The sequence below is a fragment of the Patagioenas fasciata genome, chromosome 8 (genome assembly GCF_037038585.1).
Source record: "Patagioenas fasciata isolate bPatFas1 chromosome 8, bPatFas1.hap1, whole genome shotgun sequence".
Lineage (NCBI taxonomy): Eukaryota > Metazoa > Chordata > Aves > Columbiformes > Columbidae > Patagioenas > Patagioenas fasciata.
In genome coordinates, this window is record NC_092527.1 from 24,558,621 (window position 1) to 24,584,806 (window position 26,186).

Here is a 26,186-nt window from a genome sequence, read left to right on the forward strand (position 1 = left end):
CCTAGTAAGTGCATTAATAAACAAATAATCAAAGGCTGGTTTTAAAAAGAAACAGAAGTGCTTTATAAATGTAAATAACCAAACTTCAAGAGGCAGTGAAGTTCTATGAAGTCAGGAGAAGTACCTACGTATCTGTCTATGTCTAAATCTATAAGATATTTGTATGGCGCTAGCCATGGCAGAATCTAATCATGATGTGTACTAATGATCCACCTTTGCCTACACTATCCATAAGTTATTTATTAATCTCTCTTCCATTAACATAAGACTATGATCTCACTCTTGTGAAAGCCACTGCTCTCCATTTTCTATAGACAGGTAGAACTCAACCCATTTCGAGATTCATTGCAGTTGAGATAATCTCGAAGGATAAGACTTTTTCCCCACTGAAATTAATACTAAAATTCCAATAAACTTAATTAAGTTCTTAGACTTCACAAAGCTGCTTTCATTTTCTGTCTTCCATGCCCCAGACTTCTAAAGTCTACAAAAACAGTGCCAAGGCTCTCTTAAAACCACTTTTCTGAAAGAATCTTTGAAATTACCAAAAATACTGTGAGGAAAATTCCCTTCTTGGTAAACTACAATCTAGGTCCAAGTCCTGCTACTAAAAGACAAAAGAAGTTAAAAGCAATATCAGCTTTCCCTGTGAAACAGTTAACTCTCTCTCAAATCTCTGAAAGTGTTAGGTTAGATTACTTTAGAAAAAAAGGTACAGGGTCCTCCTTTTTTGATTGTACCAGTCTGCCTTCTGGGCATTCTCACTCCATACTCAAATAATAGAGATATTATGCAAAATTCACAAATAAGTATAATGTTAAAGCAAGGCTCCTCAAATAGGATGTCTTGAAGGGACCAGGGAGGAAGAAAGGAATCTCCCTCATTTACAGAGCACTGTTTGCAGCGTGTGTATTCACAGGCTTAAACCAGATAAAAGGATAACATTTCCACTGCAGAATGCAGCACTCAAGCACACTTCAGGTGTAGAAGCAAAACATCAAGTAAATTTAATTAATTTTTTGAGGTGAGCAAAATGCAATCTCCAGCCCTGGAATCAGACAAACACACCAACCTTATCAACTTCTTTATAACAGTAATATCCAAGACCCACTATCAGCAAGAGGGACCTCAGTGTTGCATCTCCTGTGAACAAACCTGCCACAAAACACACAGCTATTTCTCCTCCAATGTCCTTTTTTTTTTTTTTCTAAATACTATTATGAAATTATTGCAAAATGTTACTGAAGGTTTGAGTTTAGTAATCCCAGTCACAGAGACAAATTTAAGTAAATTCTCATGCTACAAAGGGAAATTGTTGTACCAGTTGTACTTTCAAGAGGTCAGAGATAGATGAATATAAACTGGATATCCTCTCTGCTGCACCGCTGACTGAGCCTTCCCTCCTGTGTTCATATCTATCTGATCTAGCACATAGTAAGGATGGTATCACAAATGTCGTAAGTTTTAACACACGCATAAAAGTATCTCGCAGTGTTACAGACAAGTTAAAAAAAATAGCCAAATGACTAAAATGGACAGTTAAGGCAACATTAGAAGCTGAGGAACAGCTTCTAACCAGGTCCAGATGCTTTTTCTTTCTATATAATTTGAAATCTAACATTTCCAGGCATTGCATCCAGTTCAGTTCTCTTCCCTCCAGCTTTAACTTGCATGCTGGGACCAAACCTTATGCTAATGATCTCCAAAGACCTAGCACTGCTGTTGCTTGGAAACAGAAGTTTCACAGACTGTGAAAGGAGAATTGAATAGAGACTGTGGAGCTGGGGAGGTCCTTTTTGTCACTCCTCCTCCCCCTCTGTACGCTCACACAACTTTCTTGAAGGGCTGCCATTTTCCGTCAAGGAAGCACAATTCAGAATTTGCAGGACTGTGAAAAGAAAATTGTCCTGTGCTCCCTTCTCACAGGTTTATTTACAGACTGAAAAACAAATTTCATTACTCAAAGAAGAGTAGACGGAGGACAACTGCACAGTAACAGACTGTGAAGGCTCATCCCACACTACTGAAAAAATCAAGCAGCTTGTGACATCTGTACCTCGTCTTTAAGTCTTCCTAGCTGCTTGCTGGTAAGAGCTTATGAAGGGGGGCAGTCTGGCAGAATTCTTAAGATGAACCAATGTTCTTGTTTGTTCTTGGTGGGCCTTGGTTTTACAAATAACCTTGCACCGCGTGATAGCACAGGAGATATGAAGTGATCTAGAAAAGCAAGAAGATTAATGAGGAAACCTCTATCTATTTGCTCACAGCAGGATTTAATCTAAACCTGCCTGTTAGCAAGAGACTGTATTTACAATATCTGTCTTCCACAACAGGTTGTATCCAACAACAAAGAAGTGGTAACAGGCTTGTAAGCAGAGAAATAAAAATTTCCCTAACTAGAACTGCTTGGCTTCATGCAAAATCATTTACTATACAAACACTGTTTTTAAGAGGTATATGAAAGTATTTCCATAGAGTTATCGTATGGGTGAATTACAGTATGTCACCTCACTGCCATCCTGTCCCCAGAGAGGTGTAGGCACACATAGCTTCGCTGGACTTGGCAAGTCTGCTCTGTGATAAGTAGACTTCCAGGAGGAAAGACAGAGGAAACTTTTCTTACAGACTAGTTCAAGATGGGATCAAGATGGTTGGGTGCAGCAAATTAGGAAGCTGCAGCCTATGGGAGGAAAAGAACAGGCAGCACCACAGAGAAGGAAGTCCTGAAACACCCAGTGTCACAGGCAGAAGGCATGTTCTGCTTCTGCCAGCCCTATGCAGAGAAATGAAGAAGAAAGGTTCAGGTGGAAGAGACTGCATCATCAAGGTCTAAATATGTATTCCTCTGAGATCAGATCCCTTTCTTGGGGCAGGCCTAAGACACAATGGGTCATGACTGTGCCATGTACGACTGCTTAAGTGCAGATAAAGAGTAATCTCCAATCCTTCCTTGCCTCAGAGAGACACTGATATTCCTAATACTGATGCTCAAGGTCTTCCCTTCCTGCAGCTCCCAGCAACAGAAAGCACCACATACAGCACAATGCCCTTGACACACATTTTCTATTTATTTCTGTATCAAGTCAGCCTCAAAGCTCTGGGCCTATGAAACACTCCTAAAGGTCTGGCAGCTCCAGACCAAAGATTTTACCAAGTGTGGATAAAAAGGGAAAGAGTTTTCTAGTCAAGCTCCTCTTTAGCTAGACCTTATCACATAGGAATGCAACACCTCCACCCTTGGGCAAAGGCCTGCCAGCAACTCAGAGGGTGAATCTAGCAGTGGGATGAGGGTTTAGAGAAAATCAGTAAAGAGTTCTCTCTCGTCATTGTCATTTCTTAGGTAGCAGGGCAACACATGCACCTCTCCCTCTGCTATCCTGGGAGAAGCACTGCGAACAGGCATAATTAACATTTACAGCAAGGAGGGCTTCTGTTATTCCTGAATTTTCAGTATCAATGGCTACAGAACTGGAGCCCTCTTATGCAGAGCTAAAGAAAATGATACATGGCTAAGTAAGCTCCATTATCTCCAGCTACAGCCCTGTGAAACACAGATTATTAGTTTACAAACATGCAGAGACGAGAGTTATTCATCCCCTTCAAGCTGTTTGGTGCACTGCAGTGTTTCTGCAGAACTCTTACGCTAATCCCTATCTCTGGGATTGTAAATCACCCCTTTGCAAATTTAAAACATGGCTCTAACTTTTAACACGAAGGAAATAGCACTTGGAAAGCAGGAGCACCCCCTAGGGACTCACTTTTTCCTGATCAGTGTGTGTGAGAAGTCCACAGCAGGATTTAAAGAAAACCTGACTAAAGGAGACATGGCCCTACCTTCAGGTGGGCATTATCCAGTGCATTATACAAAGGGATCTGTCTTCAGGAAAATGACACTGATCTGGTTTTGTTCGGACTTTTTGAAAAATCTGAAAGGTCCAGGGTTAAACTATGTAACAAGCTGGCAAGGGTTATTGACAGAGAAGTACCAAACCTCAAAAGTTGAAGTGTTCCAAGGCTCCCGACAAGCCTCCAGCGCCCAACCTTCGACACCGGCTCCCTCTAGTGCCCCCGGGGCCGCACAGCACGGAGGGACCCCGGCCCCGGGAACCGGCACCCACAGACCCCGGCGGAACAGGCTGACTTGTTGGTTAGCTGCTGGTTTTAAGAAAGGAAACTGGTTTGGATCGATGTTGCTCCATTGGTTTTTAAATGAAAAATAATGGAAAAAAGTTACTAGAAACTGAACAACATGTTTCTGAGAGTTTTAAACATGTTTTTAAAAGTGTTTTAAAAATATATAATTTTGAATTTAGAAAAAAAAAAAGAAAAAAGTATTTTTTCCTAGAGACTCCCCTTTCATTTTTTTTTAAAGGCATACTTGGCTGAAAAGCTTCACTGATCAAAATGCATTGTATGTTTTGGTCAACTCATCCAACACAAAATTCAGACAAAGTCAGACCCAAAAGTCACCAGGTTCACATCAACCACAGGAGGCAGAACGTCTCTCTCTAACCTGCAAAATGCAAGGGAGCTGCCTCACAGATCTTTTTCTGAAGCATAGTTATCATCCTCTGTGCACCAGAAAGGGACTTAGGGTGTCCCCTATCTGCAGTAGGGCATTTCTCATGCAGATGAACTTTATCTTCAGAGAATTGCCAACAAGAACATTTCATCAAATCCTTAAAATGACTGAAACATAATTAAAACAAATCAAAACATTATTTTGACCTCCAGAAGTTCATACCCACTCCTGGGCAAATTATTTAAGCTAATATCAACAAAGGTGGAAAAAGTGCTTGATTTTCCCCTCTAGAGTACTTTGCTTCAGTTACCAGTCTACACTATGGAAAGAATAGCATTGATATCGCCCTTGAGACACTGTAAGGTTAAATACAGGAAAGAGGGGGAGGTATTCAGATGTAATGGTAACATGGCCCTGTAAGTACTGGTGAGAGATGGAAACATGAGAGTGACAGACTCAGAAAGATTTATTAATAACTGTATTAAATATTTTTTATATAAAATAACAAAGACTTCATTTTGGAATGTACCCTGGGGCAAGATTGACCCCACTATGCTGCTTCCAGGATTTTCTGAAGCATTTTCCTCATTACAGAGATCCCAGGAGGGTAAGTGATAACTGGCAGACATCCCTCTTGCTTTTGCATTATTTTTGGATACGGCATGTAACTGAAAAGGAGCTGAAAAGCCTTAGTTATAGCCTGAGCTTCCCCTTCATGTATTTGCACATGATTAATGAGTAGACAAAAAGCCTGAGGGGTTTGTAATGAAGCCTTTCTAATAACTGTATTGTAGACAAATCCATATTTTGTCCCAAATAATAATTCAGAGTTACAATTTGCCTCTTCGCAATTAAATGCCAGAGTGCCCTGACCATCCTGAGATCAGTCAGCTGTAACCCATGCTCCTCTCTGTGCTATGACTGAGAGGGACATTGTCATCCATTTCCAGAGAATCAGCCTATTTCCTTTGTAACTAGCCATAATTAGCAGCTGTATTTGATGGCCTTTGATTAGAGAGACAGTTCACCAAACCTGAGACTACAGTGAACCACGTAGCACATGATGAGCATCAGCATGAGTCAAAAGTCTGACCAGAACACCTACATGCATTTTTTCAGGACAGGACACCTTCACAGTGGGAGGCCATCTAATCCACAACATAGATGGAGAGACAAGGCTAGATCATCCATAGTCTCTGCCTGAAAGCACAGGAGACACTTAGCAAGGCGTGGTTTACCGTGCCAGTAAGCAGCACTGACGCAGATCCCCTGTTGCAGTCTGCCCTGCGGGTGATGTGTGAACTGCAAATAGTCACAGCACATCTGGGAGCCCACTATGTTCCCAAGACCCTGGTTAAAACAAGACTTTTAATAATTTGCTTTAAATATTTGATCTTTCAGCAGTGTCCAGAGCGCAAATCTCAGGTCCATTAAACAAGATGTTTAATCAAGCTGTCAACATATGCCAGGCCTGTAAAGAAGGCAACCTGTTGGTCTGGTAGAATAAGCACAGTTTCGGATAGCTTCTTTTAGTGCAGTCCCCAAGGACTGGATTGAGTCTCACAATACATTTTGCTCAGGTCCTCAAATGGCTGGTAGATAGCAACACATTTCATTCAGTTACATTACATGGTGAGCTCAAATCAGTACCTAGGGATGAAAGACAGCATATTTCTCCCACTTGTAATCTCATCTTGTAATGCCAGATAGGTGTTACAATGCAATATAATAATATTGTAAATTGTTAGAATTTCACCTACCCCAAATACTTTCAGGAAGAACTTTCAGACTTGCAGTTCCAGGGTTGAAAAGTCCTGATCTTAAAAAGGCCTCTGAAGAGTCCAGTGCTCACATGTTCATTTTTAACTGATTACTTTGTTATGAATTGGGAAGTAACAGACGCTGGTTTCAACAGTTTTACTGGAGTCCCCTTATTTTATCCACAGGGTCTGGTGTGTGTCTCTGTCTCTCAGTGGAAAGGATGGCCAAGGGTAAAGGTCCAAAAGGAAAGAAGATCACCTTGAAAATTGCCAAAAAATCCATGCGGATATCTGCTGAAGGAGGACGCCGTCTTGACTTAAGCAAGATGGGCATCACCACCTTCCCCAAGTGCATTTTGAAACTGAATGATGTGGAGGAACTTGATTTGAGCAGAAACATGATAAAAAAGATTCCTAGCAGCATTGAGCAGTTCCAGAAACTGCGCTGGCTGGACCTGCATAGTAATCAGCTTGAGGATCTGCCTGAGGCAATAGGTACACTTCAGAACCTTTACTACCTGAATATAAGCAACAACAAGCTTACAACCAAAACACTGCCAAGAGCATTAAACCTTCTCAAGAACCTGCGTATTCTCAATCTTGGCTTGAACAGTCTTGACAGTATTCCCACCAGTCTTGGGGCCCTGAAGGACCTTAAAGAGTTGGGTCTCTTTGACAATGCCTTGACCACCATCCCAAACAGTGTGAAAAACCTCCCCAACCTCAAGAAACTGAATGCAAATAGAAACCCTTTCCCAGATTCAACAAAGGAAGAAGAGCCTGCTGACTCCATCAAACGCATAAAGACACTTTACTTAGTACAAGAGAAAGACCTGTGCTATTCCTGCCTGCAGACATGTCAGGATGAGAGACACAACATGAACAAGTTAACAAACGTGACACCCAGCCCCTCAAAGAAGCTGAGTTTCCCTTTACTCCTTACACCCAATTCCTCTGCAAAGGATAACCAAGAAGAATGGAGATTAAGAGACAAAGATCTCTGAAATCTGTCAAGGCATTCCATAGACCATGTCCCATGAAGTCCAGCCCAAGCTAATAAAACACAGACATCCTTTCTGCAGTTCTTCTCTTTTAAATATCTACTCTGTTTTAGAAGTGGCAGATCTGTTTGGTCTCTAAAACAAAATCCAAAACAGCTAGACCAGACATATATTTGGGAAAGGGTGCATTTGGGAAAGAAAGGACTATTTCCATCTGGTCTTGGTCCTACACATTCTCCATGTTTTTTGGTGGGCTTTGTGGTGTGTGTTTGTTTCTTGCGTGCATGTGTCCAGTGAAGGAATCTTCAAAAATACAGGTTTTACTAGTAACTCCACTCCCACCACTGAGAGCCAAACATTAGTCCTTTTCATTTTCACAGAATGAGACACAGTCAAACTAGCGCCACTAAACACCATTTGGAGGAAAAAGAAGAGGCCTGGGAACCTTCTGCTGTGGGTGGCTGACACCAGCCCCTCAGAGAACCTCAGACAGGCACTATCAGTGTAGGAACTATAAGCCCATTCCAGTTCAGCAGAGGCAGACAACACAAATGATATGCTCACAAGTAACTAAGCAGTGTAAACACAATGTTTAGAGCTAAACAACCAGTGATCCTGTTTGCCGTCAAGGGACCAGACTCTGCACAAGCAAGTTCTCTGGGATTTTGGGTGCTATACCTGGGTGCAGTGATCTCTAACTTGCATGACACAGTCAGCACCACTACCTATGCTCACTGTGTTTCATCTGCATCTGAGTTTCCCTCCAAGGAGGTACAGAAGGGAGGAGGAGTAGGGAAAAGATTGCTCTTTTTAAATATCCTGGGCATATCACTTAGGCAGTTACTAAAAAAGTCACCCTCTTTCACGATCTAAGAATTAGCCGGTAAATTGATGAAATCAGGTCTGGTGAGCTTTCTGTTCACATGTGCACCTGAGCACACACATTCACTTGCTCAAATCACATTCCTAGGGCAGAGAGTACTGACAGCCTGCAAACAGCAATATACAGGCACAAGCAATAAGCAGATTATAAATGTAGCCAAGCATGACATGAGAAGACATGATGGCTGCGGCTGTAGTAACATATGGTGACAGCAAATATTTAAGTATATTTAAATGAAAAATAAAGTGCCGGGGCAAAGAACCCAGTTGTCCAGTATCATTTTTTAAATGGCTAAAGTAGAGTGTGAGTCACGACTCCTATGTATTATTCCTATGAACTAGGTGGAAAAACTGATATGGGGTTTCCCAGAGATGGTACTACCTCAACGTCATATGATACATCAAACTAGTAATTTATTCTTTCAGCTGTGCAATTATAAATAATGTGTCAGGTCAAACAGCTTAGTCTGGCCTGCCTCCCTGTCCCAGGTAGGTCAGGAAAAGCTGGGATGTTATGGAAGATGGGCATTTCCCCCTAGATGGGGAAAAAAACCCTTGCACCGCTCTTGCATTTTTCTAACTCAGAAGTGGTTCCACTATTCAAAAGAGGAAAAAGTAAATTGAAGTCCTCAGTCCTTATGTTCCCAGACTGGAGCTTGATAAAGGGAAGCATGCCCACTGGGTTCATTTTCTCTAACTTTCCACTTAAGCACTACTTCTTTTCCGGGATCATTATTTAGGCAGTGGCACTATTTTATGTTTCTTTTATTTTAGCTCATGCCATAACATGGGCCAATAAAGCTATGCCAAAAACCTGTTACATTCTCAGAGTGAATAAGGTGCACAGGGTCCTCTCTCAGCCAATGGAATTTTTAAAAAACAGAAAAAAAAAAAAAAGGCAGAGCATTATGGGATTCAGGACAGGCTACTCTACACCTAGACATACAGCCTGCTTCCATCTCCAAGGTCAAACATGAGTGAAGTGTTTCTCACAATAATCATAAGCCCAGCTAAAGCCCTAAGTTCCTGTAGCCATAGTGCATCTTATGTCAAGACATACTCACCTGTTGAGTACCCAGCAAGCACAGGGAAAGGAAATGCTGGGGTGAGTTACTGGTTTCTCCACACAGAACACACATCACGCTCCTTAGAGCCACCCATCACCACTAGCATAGATTATGCTCTAGCCAGAGCTGGTTGCACACTACACTGATACTTTTTGCAAGCTGCTGGCTGGTACTCGGGGATGGAAATGTTCACTTACAAGATGGTTAATGGTCTACAAGAGGAAGAATGAACATTAAAAAGGAGTACAGCTGACACAGGCCACAGCAACTCATAGGGACTATCTGCCCCTCAGGTCTCAACAGTATTCCAGTCTCCAGGCAATCATTTCAGAGGAGACCAATTAGGCACTTAGGGTTGTGTTCCTTGGATACCCAAATTGAGAAGAGTTACAGGTATGCAAGTAACTCAAGGTCAGCATGGAACATGCTGACAATCATCTCCCACTAGGAGAAAACATTTTTCTTTTCCTGTAGTAGTAAATCTGAGGGACAAGTTGGAATCTTCAGTGCACAGCTACTGTAACACGCCAAAACATCCATTGCTGTCTGCCCTAACCACACAATAAAGAGGCCATTATGCAGAAGCATTATGGATTAGCTCTAACCTCACCTCACTGACTGTCTCTTTCCCACACTAACCATCTGTGTAGTCTACCAAGTCATATTAAGGAGGTAATAATTATTAATCAACTATGCATGGTCAGGTACTCAACACATTCTTCATGTCATCATACTGTGGATACTGTACACTAGAATGCTTTTCCGAGTTTTGGGGAAGTCTTTGAATCTTTAAAACCAGGAGTACAAATAGGTAAGTTTCTAGATTCTTTTTTTCAGGTGCAACTTATTCACAAAATTGCACTTGTTATCTACAGTTATCTGATGTTTCCTATGTTTTACCTTATATTCAGGGACTCTTCTGTTATCCCCTTTGACTTCAAAGCAGGTTGGAAAGAGCAAAATCTATAGGAGAAATGAAAGGTCACATTATAATTATTTAAATGGCTATCTGTAAACATTACATATATATATATAATGTATATCAAGTCCTGACAGAAACTTTCTTCCTGGAGGATGCCACAGCATTTCACTGAGACTCTAACCTAGGAAAAAGCTGCAAGACAACTCAGTAAAAGCATGTATTTAATATTACGGAGTTGCCTACGGGCTGGATAAAAGCAGTTTCTTTCCCAAACAGGTTCTCAAATTGATATATATGGCTATGGATTTCTGATCAGGTGGTTTAAGGCACTATTAGTTAAAGCCAGAGTATGAGAACCAATTCAGACATTTATCTAGCAAAAATGGCAAAAAGGAATACCAACCCATATCTCAGCCATTTCTATTTTTACTTTCACTGGGGGTTTATGATGTCAGATGTAGTAAAACCTTGAAATATGTAGGTTGGGTGACCTTCAGCTGAGGGGCAATACAGGCAACTGAGAATCAAAACTTTATCTTGGAACTGCCTCTGCAAGATTCCCCAGGAGGTGTTCGTCAGAGACAGCAAAGACAGGGCTAAACATAGCAGCTGGCTCTGGGGCAGAACCTGGTGATTCGAAGTAGCTACACTATGCAGCCACTTTAGAAAAGAATAGATAAATCTGCATTGACTTTTTAAGCAATACTCCATGAGAACCTGTTCAGATATTTCAGGGGCAGAAGGAACTGCTATGACTGTTTAGAAACGAACAATACCAATCCTCAGTCCAGGCTGCAGAATTTACAACAGGAAGTACTATGTATTGAAGTATTTACCCTGTGCAAAGGACAGTGAAAGTAAACCTGATATAACAGCCAGAACTGCAGTAGGAAAAAAAGTGCAAGAAAACAAAGTCCAAATTAATCACTTCATAGTCTTACATTAAAGTTCTGTCAAACAAGAAAAGCACACAAGGAAAAATCTTTTTTAAACAAAACCTCCACTGTTAAATGTTAACTCCATACCAAAGATACAAAGTCAGAATCAGAGTAAGAAAAATATTTTATTCCTAAATGATCTAATGACACTTCATGTATTGAAAGAAAGCATCAGGAAACCTTCTTTCACCCAGTACTGTGAGGAGAGATGGAGGCAGCTCTCATCTCAGAGAGAGGAAGCAGCACAGCTACAATTGCACTTCATTGAGATGCAGGGACATACAACACGCCACGGGGTGCTAGAAGAATCCTACATGTGCATTAGCTCCCTTCATAAATCAATGGCTATATAATGCTCTGAAGAATTCACGGGTCAGCAAAAGGAAAATTTCATAGCTTTGCTAAGTATAGTCTTTCAAAGACCAAGGAGCCACAACTGAAGAAAAAGCCCTTGGGGCAGCAAAAGGTAGACATCTGAAGCAGAGGATAAATAGGGGTGATAGACCAGGAATGTCACCTGGGTGTTCACAGGTTTTTATGAAGTGGTGCTTACCTCTTATATATCTTATTTCGGTCACTGTCATGGAAGACAAGAAATCTGGAGTAACCATTTTTGAGGAATATTTCCAAGGCGATCTCCTGGAAAGGTAAATAATTTACAGCGTGAAGTGCTGCAGAGCAAAGCCTAGCATTGCAGAATCCATCGTGGTCTGACCAATATTTCAGGCTTTATAAAAAAGAAAAAGGCTTTAACTTTGTATAGAACGTGAATAAATGTAGCATAATATGCCTAATATTCCCAGTGTTTCAAATTGTAGGAATGGTCTTATGGGATTCACTAGGAGTTCAAATGCTTCTCTGAAGCAAAACCAAACTCCAGATATTGGTTCCATCACCTACCTCCTCCTGCTGCTTCTGAAGCTTTTATATCTTGAAATCTCAATGTGATTAACAAACACTAGTAGCATTAACTTCTAATTAGGCTAAAAAGATAATATGAAAACAAGATGCTAAATAAGAGTTTCTTTTAAAAAGCAATCATACTGCTTTCTAAATGAATACTGAACTCAATAGAAATTCTGAAATAATTTCTCCTGACTAGAAGCAGCAAAGGAGGAATGGGAATTTATGACCTTTCTCACTGCAGCTTTAAATATTCAAATTTGAAAACTTCACCCCCTTTTTCCACAAGGTCTCCACACATTGTTATGTTGGGTATTTGCATATAATTCTATTATTTACTCAGTGAGCGGTCCTTTTTTCCGCGAAGTCAGTCAAGTAAAACTATAAATAACGTGTAGTGTCTAGGAACCCAGACATGAGTTACAATCCAAATGTGGCAGGTGCAATACAAACCTAGAAAAACATCACAATGGCAACTGCCTGATCCATGATTCACAAATGAAGTATAAAGCAGAACGGTAATATGAGAGCAGCTATGACAATAAACAGCTTGCAGCATTCGTTCTGAAGCTCGGCTTTCCAAACCACGGCTGCTCAAGTGTCGCCATTACAAAATCGGGCCATGTGGTTTCACTGTGCTGTGCTCTGAGCCAGGCTACATGCATGAACAGATCATCAGCTCTCTAAGGCACAGTAGCTGCGTAAACAGCTGATCCACCTGTTCCACTGGGAATTAGTTTTCTTCTTTTTCTGCAAGGTTTTTTCACTGGAGTCCCAGTGCAAGAGTTTGAGAGCCTGATACAGATACCTGAGTTTTCAGTTCATTAACTGAACAAAAATAAACACCATCCCTCTGCCCCCCACCCAAAACCAAACAAACAAAACCCCAAAACAAACAAACAAAACCCACCAAAACATCAAAAACAAACAACAAAGAAAAACACACAAAATACCTCACACCAACAAACCCCATTCCCGTTCAAAGACTGTTTTTACTCATCTTAGTTTCTCACTTTGGGACACACAAAACATTTCCATTTCAATCTTTTAAAAAATTCATGCATACACAGACGTGAATACATGAGAAGGCAGCAAGATCCCACTGGCACATTCGATGCTACTCACAAAACAGAAGAGGAGGTGACAGTTCTGTTGTTCAGGTTGCTCATCAGTGATGTAAGAAAGTAAGCTTCATACAGTTACTCAGAACAAGACTTAACATTCTTATACATGCTCGGAGAGTGACCTAACCACTGAGATATGCTACACCCTGAAGCAAGTCTCACCTACTCAAATTGTCCATTTTGCATGGATAGTTAAATATAAAATAAAACAGGGTTGAGACATGGATGAGTGCCATACTACAATATAAGACCATTATCAGCCTCATTTTCTCCAAGTTTTGAGTTTTCTGAATTATATTTTAATTCTTTGTTGAATCTCAACCTTCCAAAATTGGATTAAAAATAACAGGTAATCAGTTATGACTGCTTCAAAACTCCATATTTTTGTCAAATTAAATCTGTGCATTAGTCTTTAGACTGTATCAAAACCCTCTAGAGCAAGCAGAGGCTCTGGTGCAAGAAGTACTAGCTACAACTCCTCTGTGATTCTCATCACAGGCTCATCTAAACCAGACAAAACTAAAAGAGTACCAGGCCACTGGTAATGTGTAGTTTCTCAGCAGTGCAGCTAAAGGCACAGAAGATTCAAATCCTCTGCTCCGACTTACGATTCATGTATTGACTCACAGGCAAAACCTGAAAGTTATTCCAAGAGTCTCAGGGTGAGCATGTTACACACACTCATAACCCATTAAGTCCAAAACTACTGGAGTCTGTGGGAGCTGACTATTACTGAAAGTCAGACACTTACTGGGAGCTTCCACCGAAACACAGGTAATTGACTTCAAGTCTTGTTTTCAAAAACATTGAGATAAACTGTGAAGAACATCGTTAGCCTAACAACTAATGAGCCAACCTCTCCACTCTGGTGGATGTAGGAAGGAGTTTGTATTACCAAAGGCTAATGAAACAATTATGGGAGCAAAAGCGTTTTGGGACTCAAGCAAAGAAATCTCAGTAGTCTCAGTAAAAATTGTCCAAGTAGTTTTCAGTCAGATGTCATTACTGCTATTGCAGTTTTCCCTCAAATGACCAAGCATGTTAGTTCCTACCTGCAGAAGAAAGCGCATCAGACGAATCTCTTTTATATCATTATATGAATAACGGGAACACATTTGGTCTCCAACAGCATGATCTTTATGGCATAAGTTGAAAATAAATGGATCACTAATGCTGGAAGAGAAAAATATAAAGAAAGAAAAATTAATTTGAAACAAAAAAGATCAGGAGAGCCGTCATGAACATCCAAGTCCTTCCTAAATTAAAATAAAAATACTAAGAGATAACAAGATCAACTTGGACATACATGAATTGAAAACAAAGCTAAATAATGAAGGCAGATTTTGTACTAGTTCCCAAAATAAAGAGTCTGTGGAGGCTAAGGGTAGGACTTATTTTACTGCATGCAAATAGGCATACAGCAGTGTTTCACACACACTGAAGTCTGAGAAGCAGCAAGGGAAGGAGCTGGGTGGGAGAACCTGAGAGCCTAGGTCAATGGCAAGCATCATATGGACACACAGCTATTATAAACAGCACCTAATTGGAACTAACAAATAGGTAATTAAGTCATTATTACTTTAGTTGTGTGCATCTATTGCAATTGCTCTCCACAGCCTAGCCCATAGCAGACCTCTTCGGAAACAAAAAAAACCCCACATAAGCTTTTATCAGACCCAGTCCAATCAATCCTTAAGTCACCTGATCAGATTGACTGATACTGGACTTGGTAAGAATCGGATAAAGAGCAGACAGTCAGGGAGTAAAAACACCGAGTTACTCCGCTGTCCCACTGGGCTTTGCACATGAGCGCACAGTATGCACAAAAAGCTAAGTCTATACAGACTCATTTTCAATATTGATCAGTTTCAATAAATCATGAGTCAAAGATGATAGCAGTGTGCCAAATATTAATTACGATTCTGCCTTGGAGAAACAAACAAAAACTTATGAGACAATGAAGCTAAGGGCTCTTATAATGACTGTACCATATGAATAAAAGATGGGAGGCAGTCAGAAAGAAACATTAGCAACACTTCAAAAGAACTGAAAAACAGCAATGTGTTGGACTGCCCACCATCTCCATCTGTTAGAGCTGGGAGTCCTTGTTGAACCTCTAAAGCCTGTGAACAAGCACCTATGTTAGTTATATTTAACATTCTGTGAACAGATGGAAAGCATGGCTATGCTATAATAATATCCCTCTTCAAATCCCCCCGATAGTCTGTGCAAATTTTAGGTATCCACGTTCCAATACTGACATTAACCAAGCAGATCTCTTGGAGGCAAGAATGACTTACCTGGACAAGCAGTGACGTGTACAGTAGACTTCTTCTAGAGGGGATAACACAAAGCACTCACAGATGTAAAAGTGCTCTTTGCCGAAGAGCAGAACTCCTTCCAATGCTGTATGCCCCTGCACAACTGCCACAGAGCACTTAAATGTGACCTAGTATGGAAGCAAGCATCGTGAGGCCAAAAGTGGATAACATAAGAAACAGGGATAGCAGGGAGCAAGACCCAGTGTTGCAGAAGGACATATGTTCAAACAAAACCAGCTGCCATCTTGATTGGCAGATCTACAGGGATGCAGCCACAAAAATCACCATATGACTGACAGTGCACGCCTCTGTGGTACTAGTAGTGGAGGGTCTGATGCCCTTTTCCCCCACTAAATCTGTTCCTTCCCCACCTATCCGTGGCTGTATTTAGCAACATCACTGCAGAACATGAAGAGCTTGCAAATGTTGCAGGAGTTAGCACTGCAAAACCCTGTTAGGCAGCAATACATACTACACAAGCAGGGAGTTGAAGCGCTGAGGAAAGAAGTAACTTGTACAGAATCATACAGAAAAAGAGTGCCATATAATAAATACATAGTTAGAATATTGAGAAAAGTTAAATAATTTTATTTGGATCCCAGTGAAATCTATACTTCAAAAAATCCTGCAAAGGGATCACGGGGAGCAACAAGCAAGGAAAGGATCTACTACTCTTGGTATCTATCCCACTGTGGACAGCTGATCAGCATAAAATGGATTGAAATCTCAGTAACACAAGATTACATGTATTGGCACTTCTCCTTCCTATATTATACAGAAGGCCAGTCAAAATATATAAATCTATGATTCTAGTCGTCTTTAAATAAAGATTAAGTTAAACATTCTGGAATAGTTAAAAAAAAGCCCTCCCTCTAACGCTCATGTTTTCTTTTCTTTCTCCTAAGAAAAATTAAATTGGACCTTAAAACTGAGGAATTTCTAACTCACAATTTAGAAGGGTTGGGAATTTTTCAAGAGGATAGTTCTTCAGTTATGTATGTCAGTTCATAGAAAGTTTTCTTGGGAATTGACTGGTTTTGATAAAGAAAAAAGGAAAATACCTTTTTTTTTTTTTTTTTTGAACCGTTTCTATGACTGAGAGACGGTATAGAAAAGGAAATAGATTAATAAATAGACCAGAGGAGCCCAACAGTCCAGCAAATTATGTGGGATGGGGAAGCTTAAAAGTTCTGATTTTAAATCAAGCAGTAATTCATTGCAAAAAAAATTCCCTAACATTTATAGGGATTAAGTTCTTTACTTTTCTTGTCCATTGATTCAATCTTCTATATATACTCTGCTCCAAAAGAGCAGTCCACTAGTTAGCATAGTCACCTTGGAAGATCAGAGTAACTCACCGCTGTGCCCAGTTTGAACCAGAACTTTGAAGCAGATTCTCCCACATTCCCAGGGAAGGAGGCAGAAACTCATCATCAGCCTAGTCTGAAATGAAGCACCCTCTATTTGCAAAGCTCCCTTCAAGCATTCATGCTATCTCCAAATCACAACACACTAATACCACCTTACGTATGAAGAAAACTGGTCACTGCTGAGCTCCCTCTGTAAATCAAACACAATCCTGAACTACCCACAATCCAGAAATGAGTGTAAAATTTTGCAAGCTGAATCAATCCAAAACTGCAAGGACCAGAGGGCTGCGTACAGAGGGAGTAGACCCAGGAGTTACAGCAGAAGTTTACTGGTTCAGAAATTTAGTGCAAAGTTCTTAAGAAAACTGATTGAAAAGTATGAGAAGTATCACGAAGTCTGTTTTTTCCCTTAAGATCTCAATGGTATTACCTCTACCAATCTTCATAAGAACAGTGGTCTTGTATTATTTTTGTGCATGCAAAAATGACCCAGAAATAGCATTGGTTCTACTAGATCATGTGAAGCCTTGCTATGTAGAGTAAGTATGGTTCTTTGCTTTCTGCCTTTGTTGCTACCTCACTCTACTTCCAGAACCAAATCTGCCACCTTTCTTGCCTTCATCCCAAAACACATATAGGCTCAGGTCAGCTGAAACAAACCTACACCACTCCACAAGGTTTCAGTCTTGGATGCCAGCACAACATAAAAAATAATCTCAATTTTATTTATTTTATTTATTTATTTATTTATTTTTTAACTGAAAAGCAATCATTTTACCAACAAAATGGGTTTTCATTGTTAAATCATTTGAGTGAGCACAAAAGGTGATTTTAATTCTGGGTTAAAAAAAAAAAAAAAAAAACACAAACAAACCCTGGAAGATTTCTGTGGGTAATTTTTGTTGAAAATCCCTTCAATCTCTTTCCTCTCTAAATTACTTCTAAGAGGAAGCTAGCATTTTTTCATCACCTCTCCTGCAGATCCCACAGGAATGCCCATCTCTGCAGCGACATGCCAACCACAGAACTCTCAACTGGAGTGCCTATGTATGTGCCATTATGTGGTTAGAGACATGTATGCTTGCACTGAGAATACTGGGGAATTCTGCGCACATTAGCAAACCACAGGGTTTCCTGAAGTAATTAAATAGCAGAAAGATCGTTTCTTCCCATAAGGAAGGTAATCAAATATTGAAACATCAGGCAGCTGTGTAAAATAGCTAAATGGACACAGAAGTTGAAATCCAGACTTCTAAGAAATACACCTCAACAAACCCAGCCCATATGCCAGAGATCGCATGTGGTTTTGGGAGGCACACTGATTGTGAAGGAGACCTGCTCACAATCACTAATATGATTTGGCACAAATGATCATTTTTTTGCTCCACCTAAGGCAGGACCAAGGCACGTTATCAGGCTTTGTTGCTCAACCAGCAACAGTCACCAGTTCCAAATTTATTTCTTCAATATTATGTTAACACTCACAACAGAATTAAATACATCTGCACTGTTAGAAATACTGGAGCCCTTGGGCTGAGTCCATTCTCCTTTTGAGAACTGGGCTTATTTTATTCCAGGTGAGTAATAAGGATCTGACAAAGAGGTGTACTAGAGAACCCCCATCAGGACAATCTTGTATCTACAGTCCTGCACTAAAACACCAAGCAGCCTGAAATTACCATAGATTAAATAAAAACTTTGCTTTTCTGTCAAAACAGAACTGAATCCCATTCACCAGCCGTTAGAATCATTAATCAATGAAGCAAACATGACATAAAATAATTGAATAATTACCTTCTAAGGTATTGCCCAAAGCACTGCATCTCTTGATAGCTCTATTCATTCAGACGCATGAGGGAATTAAAGCTAAAGGCATGTGGGTTTTTTTCTTTTTCTTGTTTTTCAGAAGAGCTGTTTGTAAATGTTTCAGTTGCCTCTAAGCAAATAGCCATAAAAGCATATCTGCTCTAGAGGTCAAAAGCCAGATTTCCAAAGGAATTACATGCCTGAAGATGCAGTATTGACACTGTTCCAAAGATCCTGGAATTGTTTAGCCATCTACTCCTGCAGACTCTAGTGGTGTTAGCATGATGCCTTCAGGGAAAAATACGATGCAAGGAAATTAAAGTTACAAACCCATGTCACTGGAACAACCATGCCACACAATTTCCTGAGCATAGCATTTTTACAGAATAAGGACAAAAATGGCTACTCCAAGTCAGTTCAGAGGCCCATCTAAACAACTATCCTACCTCCTAGCAGCTCAAGGAAAGAGTGCAAGAAACATGCTAGGTATGGAGTGATTCTTGATCTTCATATACCTTCTCAGCAACCAGTGGCTTAGAGACTTCCTGAAGCCCCTTCTTCCTCCCCATTGTCACATCTCATGTTTCCATATAAACACGCACAGCTGTTTCTAATCACTTGATCAGCAAAAGGTACAAAAACTTTGCAAAGTACACATAAAAGCAGCACATTCAGGTAGCATTGTATCAGGAATCAGAGATGAAACCTGTAGTTACACACTCTTTCTTGTGTATTGAGGAATCTCAGGGTGCATGAGCTACAAAAGACCTGTCAGTAAAACAGGGTCAATGTTACTTAGGGCCACAGAGTTTAAAATTACTAGGGGTACATGAAATAGAACATGTTGCTTTTGCAATTTTTGCTAGGGAAACAGATCTGTGTTAGCACAATAAGTGAAAGCAGTACAGGTCCACCTCTCTGTGCCACTCAAGATCTTTCCCACACTGATTGTTAGTTTGCTTGTTGTTGGAGTCTGATCTTACTTTGAAATTGTCACACACGCATCTCATTAATCAAAACTTAAGAATACATGACAGGTTGCTTCATTCTCTCCAGCTGCTTGATGACCAAAGGAAACTAAATCTACTTGATCTAGTCTTTAGTGACAGGGGCTCTAGTCTCAAGTTTGGTCACATTTGAACTGTTAAAAACAGTGGATCAAATTTCTTCTGTTTCTACTTGAGTGAAACAATTGCAATTGCTAGAGAGCAAGCCTTGTGGTCACAACTTTGCTTTGGAAGACCCAGGACACATTCTTTTTTGCAGGTAGCTTCCAATCACCTTCCTTCCTTTACTCCACTGGGACAAAAACCCCATGTGAGAGGTGTTTCTTCAGCATGCACTTCTCAGGTTCTAACAACTTCCCAAATGCTGTAACGTAAGAATATCAAATATTTAGGAGAAAGAGTGGAGCAGCAGAAAAATGTTCTTTTATTGTACATGGTCATGAGCACTGGAACTGCTCTTGTCCTTGCTTTCTGTGATGAAAGCTGCCATCTGTCCTGGCCCATCACCAGCCTGAGAAGCTGACATCCCTTAGCTGATGATAGCATCTGGAAGCCAGTTCTAATAGGATTGTTCTCATACCTCTTGCACACCCAGGCGTCTCTGTCTCACCCCAGGCTCCTCTCAAACAGAAAATACTGCCAAAAACTAATATGAGCCCTTAAATTTCCCCTTAGGTCAGTTCATTCAAGTTCATGCCCTTTCCACTTCTCCTATGACTCTGTCAGGAATAACCACAGCAGTCTGCCTGCTCCTTTCCCTGTTGCATCATTCTGCAGAAAGCAACCTAACTGTTAGGGGATCCACTGTGCTTGCTTGAGGTGGTAAATCGGGACCCTGAGATTTGTTAGGAGCTCTGCAGAGATCCAGGGAGCAGCTACAGCCTTAAAATTGTACGAGGTTTTTGATCAATGAGAACACATACACACACACACAAGAACCACCTAGAAGCGAATATGAAGGGGGAACAGAAGGAGGTATCCATGGAGCACAAGAAACATGGTGAAAGAACATGTCCAGAAGATCAGAGATCTGACTAAAGCTGCTGTTTTTTGGTGGTTTTTTGTGGTTTATTTTTGGGTTGTGGGGGTTTTGTTTGTTTGGTTTTGTTGTTTGTTTGTTTTTTTTGTGACACAGCATGGGTCAGATCTTGTCCTCTGCACCTAGTAGCACAGTTGTTCACTGAGCTGGTGTAGGGATGGAGGAGCACGGGCTAGAAAAGGGGCTCCCAGCAACCTCTCTACTGCAGCAGAAACCCAGATACGGCAAGTCAGAGAAGTAATCATCTGCAATATCTTGTTCTTCAGGTGCTCCCATCTGAACACAGGAAGCGTTTTAGCGCTCCTCCCTGCAGTGAGGTAGCCATTAGTCTCTGCTCCCATGGCAGGGAGGGAAGAGGTGAAACTGCAGCACAGGAAAGAGAAATAGCTTGTGCCAAGGACTTGGCTTCCTAACCCTTGCTTTGACCACAGTAGTTATTTCCTGTTGCTACTCCACATCACCACATGTGAAGTTCTTCACTGCTGCATCCTCACACTGGGAAGAAGTGTAAGAGTGCTCCCATGAAAAGAGGCTGCCTTGATGTCTTTCGGACATGTGAGGTATGTGTAGTGCCCCTATAAAACATTGGCTCCACCAAGTAGATTTACTACTCAGCCAGTCCTAGATTCTGAACCATATATCTGCTCATCTGCTCCCTCTTCCAACTGTGCATGTTCTTTCATCAGCTTTCTTCCCCCAACCATGGATCTCACTCCCTCTGATTTATGCTAGTCCCTTATTGTCCTTGGCATCTCCTGTGCTCTCTCCAGCCCCACTTTCAAGGAAAGTTGCTGTGCCCAGATTTCTGCTGGGCCATGCCCTCTCATTAACTTTTGATTTATTACCCCAGTTACTTGGATTTCTTACCATCTTGAATGTCTTGCTGGCAAACAGAAGCTTAATCTTCTCCAAAATTCAGAATTTCTACACCAAAAAGATTCCCCAAGTCTTCCAACACTTTCTTCATCTATTATATGCTAACCACACATTAACAACCTGGCAGGAGTACTTTAGGCTTGTAAAGATCAGGGAGGAATCTCACAGTTAAGAGCTCGGGTTGCAGCTATAGGAATTCAATCTCCCTGTCTCTGCTAGTAAGTCACCGTTATTTAAAGGGTTGGCTCTGGCTTTTGGTAGGCAAGTTGATAGATTAGGTCAGGACAGGTTCTTATTTGCCTTTCTCTTGCACAATTCTGCTGCATGTGTTGTGTAACATCACCCACATCGCATAAAACCTCTCCTTCCATGTCTATAGTGCGTACAGTCTCAGTATACTGAAGATACATGCAAAATACAACCTTCACCTGTACATGCTATAGCCTTAATGGAGCTTCAGGAAAATGTAAAACCAAGGAGGCAGAACATGGTAGTTCAGTGATTTCTGAGAGGACAGCCCTGACAACACCACCTGTAAGTCTGCACCTGCAGTCTGATATATTCATCTAGTGAACTACACACATCGACTGCTATGCACAGGAAAAAAACTTGTGCTTTGAGCATATACACATAGATACCAATTTACAGTACTGGAATTACAGCACTAGTTTCAAATATTCATCAATAAGGCAACTCAATTCCCAGCTTTCAGTTCAAAGTCACGTTTTTCCCAAGCACACCAGGGGCAATGTTTTTCCCCAGCTTTCACAAGCGATCCCTGCATATCAGCTCCTCTGAATGGCCACTAACTATGTTATGTAGCATCACAGAGTCAAAACTCAGCAATGGCCTTCTGTATCTTGCATTTCACCAGCACTGCACATAAGGTTTTTAGATCTGGCTCTAGCAGATCACTGAAAGCTGATGGGAACTAGGGGAAACTGGTACAGAGTATAGAAAGAAATGGGGAAAGAACAGCAAGGAGCCTGATATAACTAGAAATGACATCACATATGGGGTAGGGAAATGATTGCTAAGTCATATCCTCAAAAGTCAGCCTGAACTCAGACCCTTCATAAATGCATTATTTTACCATGCAACTACAGGATTAAATACTTTTTTTTTTTTAATCTAGCCTGCTCAGGATGCACATATTCTAGTGATAAATTAATGCTGTGTAATGAAGATGACAGGAATCTGTAGCATCCCTACTAGAGGCAGAACACAGAAGGCACAGTTACACGTGTTACAAGGATCCTGGCTAGAAGAGAGGGATGATCAGTATAACTAAATACTACTTTGAAGGTGTGGATTAAGATACATTTGCTTTCCACCATATGTACTGGTAAAGCAGAAGGGATAGCCTTATGGCAAAATCAGCTAGTAGTTATGTCCTTAAATGCTACAGTTGTACAAGTCTGGCATTAATTTTTTTGATTTCTGGGAAATGTATTCCTCTGTGGGTCGTCTAGAACATAAAAAAAAAAGGGGGGGGGGGGGGCAACAACAAAAAAAGGACATGTTTAAAGGCTGTACTTAGCATGGTCTAGGTGTTGCTCAGAGTATGACTGCTCCCTCATATGATCAGTCTCCACTCTGTCAGACTAATCTTCATCACTCAGTAGTTTCTTTCCTTAGCCTATACTAAAACTACATCCATTTGCTTTCTCCTTTAGAATCCCTTCCTCTCACAGTCCATGTGATAAACACATCTTATTTAATACTTAAAATTAATTTCACAGGAATGCCTAGATATGTTTTCTAGTCTATTTTGCAAGCAAGATAAAACAAAAGACCAGATGATATTGGCATGGTAGTATCCCACCTGCATTCATATTCTCCAGATTGAACTTGCTGAAAACAGACACTGAACCAAAAGACAATGTCAATAGCATTTGATATGCTGCTTCTGCAAAAAGCTATCTCACATATCTGAATACACGCAAAGGTGTCTGCTTAATAGTAATGCAAAAAAATAGCACTGGGTGACATTGTAAAACAATGACCACTTTCCAAAAAAGGGCTATCCCTGTGTTCCAGAAATCAGTCTAGTATCTGCCAAAGCATGGCGAAGACTTTTCTGTGCAGTAGGTAAGATGGTTCCAGTTGCCTGCTTAGAGTGCAAACAAACAGCTCACAAGGCAGCCATTGACAAGGCAGGACCGCAGCGCACTAAGTGAGTGCAGGACAGCTAATGTCACCCCCTCCTGCTTTTTTTAGTACTCCTGTCAGCTCAGCAACATGGTGACTGCTGCTGGAAAAAAAACATGCCTGGCGTTTCTGATGGCTTCCTGCAGAGTTACACAGAGAAGAAACAGCCTGAGGGCTCCAAATGAGATCAGCACATGGAAAACATGCCTCACATTTTCATGCTTGTCTCCTTCTGCTGGGGAGAGGTATGTGAGGTGGGGGAAAGGAGGAGGGGCAGGAAAATGAATTATGCTGTATAGACAGACAGTGTATCAACAGCTTTAGCAGCATGAGGAAGCCATCATGCTAGAAAGCACTAATGTGATTCCTGGCCACTGGCAAAGCATCAAGAAAATTCAGCAATGGTACTGAGACATAAAAATAATTATTTCTGTATCTATTTATAGCTATCACAATTTAAATACTCCAAGTCTGACCCTTTGTTTCCACTATGGGATGCTAACTCCTGGGCCAACAAGGGGAATGATGCCATTGGAAGAAACACATATACTACAAAAGATCAGAGAATGAAGCCAGGTCTACTCCTCATGACAAAAATCTCACAGTCCTGCAAAAAATGGCTACATGCCATGCATATCCAACATAAAGGATTTGACTTAGAGTCACCATTAAGGAGACTACACTGAAAGCAAAGCGCAGGTTGCTGGCATTCGAGCAAAGTGATCAAACTGAGAACACCGGACCAAAGTTACCATCCCCCTAACAGAGTCACCCCTATTTACTCCACAGTTCATGTCCTCCTCCACTGTTCCTGAACCTGCCTCTTCCTTAGGCTGGGAAGAAGCCTAGGAGAAGGGCATCCCATCCAGGATGGAAAGGACAAAGAAGAAAAAGAAGGAACAGCACTAGTTTGACTAGGTGACACACAATGAAAGCATTAAACAGGAAACAGGAAAAGTCTCTACAGCCTTAGAGGAAATAACCTGTCCGGTACCCATGGGGAGGCAGAGAAGAAAAAGACGTGCAGGGAGGAAGACAGCATTTTCTGATATACAGCAGGAGATTTGAACATCATTGAACTAATGACCTATACAAAATGGGCACACTCTTCCAGAGGTAATAAATAAATTTGATCCAGGCACTGTTCTGAGCATGGATAAAATCTGGGGAAGCAGGATGGGAATTCTTAGAGTCTCGTAATTTGCCTTGTCTTTAGCCAGTTCAGGCAATACTATCTCACAGGTGCAAGAATACCTTGGTCACATGCACCATTTTTTTTTCTGTTACTTCAAAGACTTAATTTATGCTCTTCAAGAATAAGTCTATAGAGGAGTTCATACAGAGACTAGAAAATTGTAATTGCTTTAAGGGAAAAGACAGTGATGATGTTTACTGTAGCCTGAATCCACCTGAACCCCAAACTGAAAGGAACAGACAGGCCTCCACATCCAATTCGTGCTCTGAAATGCGATCTCCCCAGAGAACTAGTTGATCTTTCCTACCTTCTCACTCTCTGCAAACTCCTGCAATATAATTTGTCTCTCCACACACAGTTCGAAGAAGTCTTCTGAATGGAAACTTTCATGTAGAGCAGGGAAGAATGTTAGCTGGTTACAATCTGATCCATTCTTATCCACCTCCCTTTCTGCTGCATTTATTGTCAGGTCTCCTATATCAGTATAAAAGAGATTGCAGTTCTAGTGGCAGCCAGATGATACCAAAAGCATTTGCAGTTTAGGCTTTCACACAATTTGTTTTACTTTGGGAAACAGCATTATTTATCTGCAAAAAAACAGGCAAAAGAGAAGTAGAATCTGTGGCTGCTAAAGGATACTTAGTTCAGTGAGCTAAAAACACGTAGCTGCATTCAGTCATAATTCAAAACAAATTAATATAATCATTAAAGATTCAAACATATTAAACAAATGCATTCATTCTGTTTTTACACTGTGTAGGGCTTGTCATCTGATAATCAAATAGTTGTGGTTTTTTTTTTTTTTTAAATCTGCTTACACACTCACACAAAATTAGGAAAAACTGAAAATGGTAGTCTTTTGGGGACAAGCACTGAGCAGGATCTTAAGAGAAGCCAAGGGGAGAAAACCCACTCATATCTTGCCCAGGCTGTGCCTCAAATTCATGCAGTGCATGCAGTTAGGGAAGGCATGGTCAGCCTTTTTATTGAGGTAGACTGTAACCACTTTCATGCATAAACTACCTAGTACTTCAGTCTTGTTTGGAGTCCAGAACAATGAACTCTGACCTTGCAAAATGAAAAATGTTGACATAATGTTCGTATTTTGAAAAATCTGATTCTATTTTGAATACTGAAGAACAATTTGGTATGTTAATATTCTTGATGATTTCCCTCCACTCTCCATTACTTTGTCCACACTCTTGGAAAGTTACAATTTCCATTAAAACTTCTCTAAGCCATCTATCATCTGGTTTTAAATGCTATTTCAGAGGTAGAACTGGAGTGTCTACTAAAAGCAGG

General features: G+C 40.7%; 2 protein-coding genes across 3 annotated transcripts in view; one reads left to right on the plus strand and one right to left on the minus strand.

Moving 5' to 3' along the window:
- WDFY4 (WDFY family member 4) overlaps positions 1-26,186 on the minus strand; it is a 138,380-nt gene that overhangs the window by 33,703 nt on the left and 78,491 nt on the right. For both annotated transcript variants that reach the window (XM_065843261.2, XM_071811951.1), the window contains exons 43-47: positions 25,192-25,358; positions 15,420-15,568; positions 14,172-14,292; positions 11,646-11,731; positions 10,133-10,195 (exon numbers count right to left, since the gene is read on the minus strand). In XM_065843261.2, the coding sequence (XP_065699333.1) occupies positions 10,133-10,195; positions 11,646-11,731; positions 14,172-14,292; positions 15,420-15,568; positions 25,192-25,358 (586 nt within the window). The remainder of the gene's footprint in view (positions 1-10,132; positions 10,196-11,645; positions 11,732-14,171; positions 14,293-15,419; positions 15,569-25,191; positions 25,359-26,186) is intronic.
- On the plus strand, positions 1,854-8,427 carry LRRC18 (leucine rich repeat containing 18). The gene is made up of 2 exons (XM_071811952.1): positions 1,854-2,087; positions 6,469-8,427. The coding sequence occupies exon 2, from the start codon at positions 6,504-6,506 to the stop codon at positions 7,284-7,286; it is 783 nt and encodes a 260-aa protein (XP_071668053.1). The 5' UTR covers positions 1,854-2,087; positions 6,469-6,503; the 3' UTR covers positions 7,287-8,427.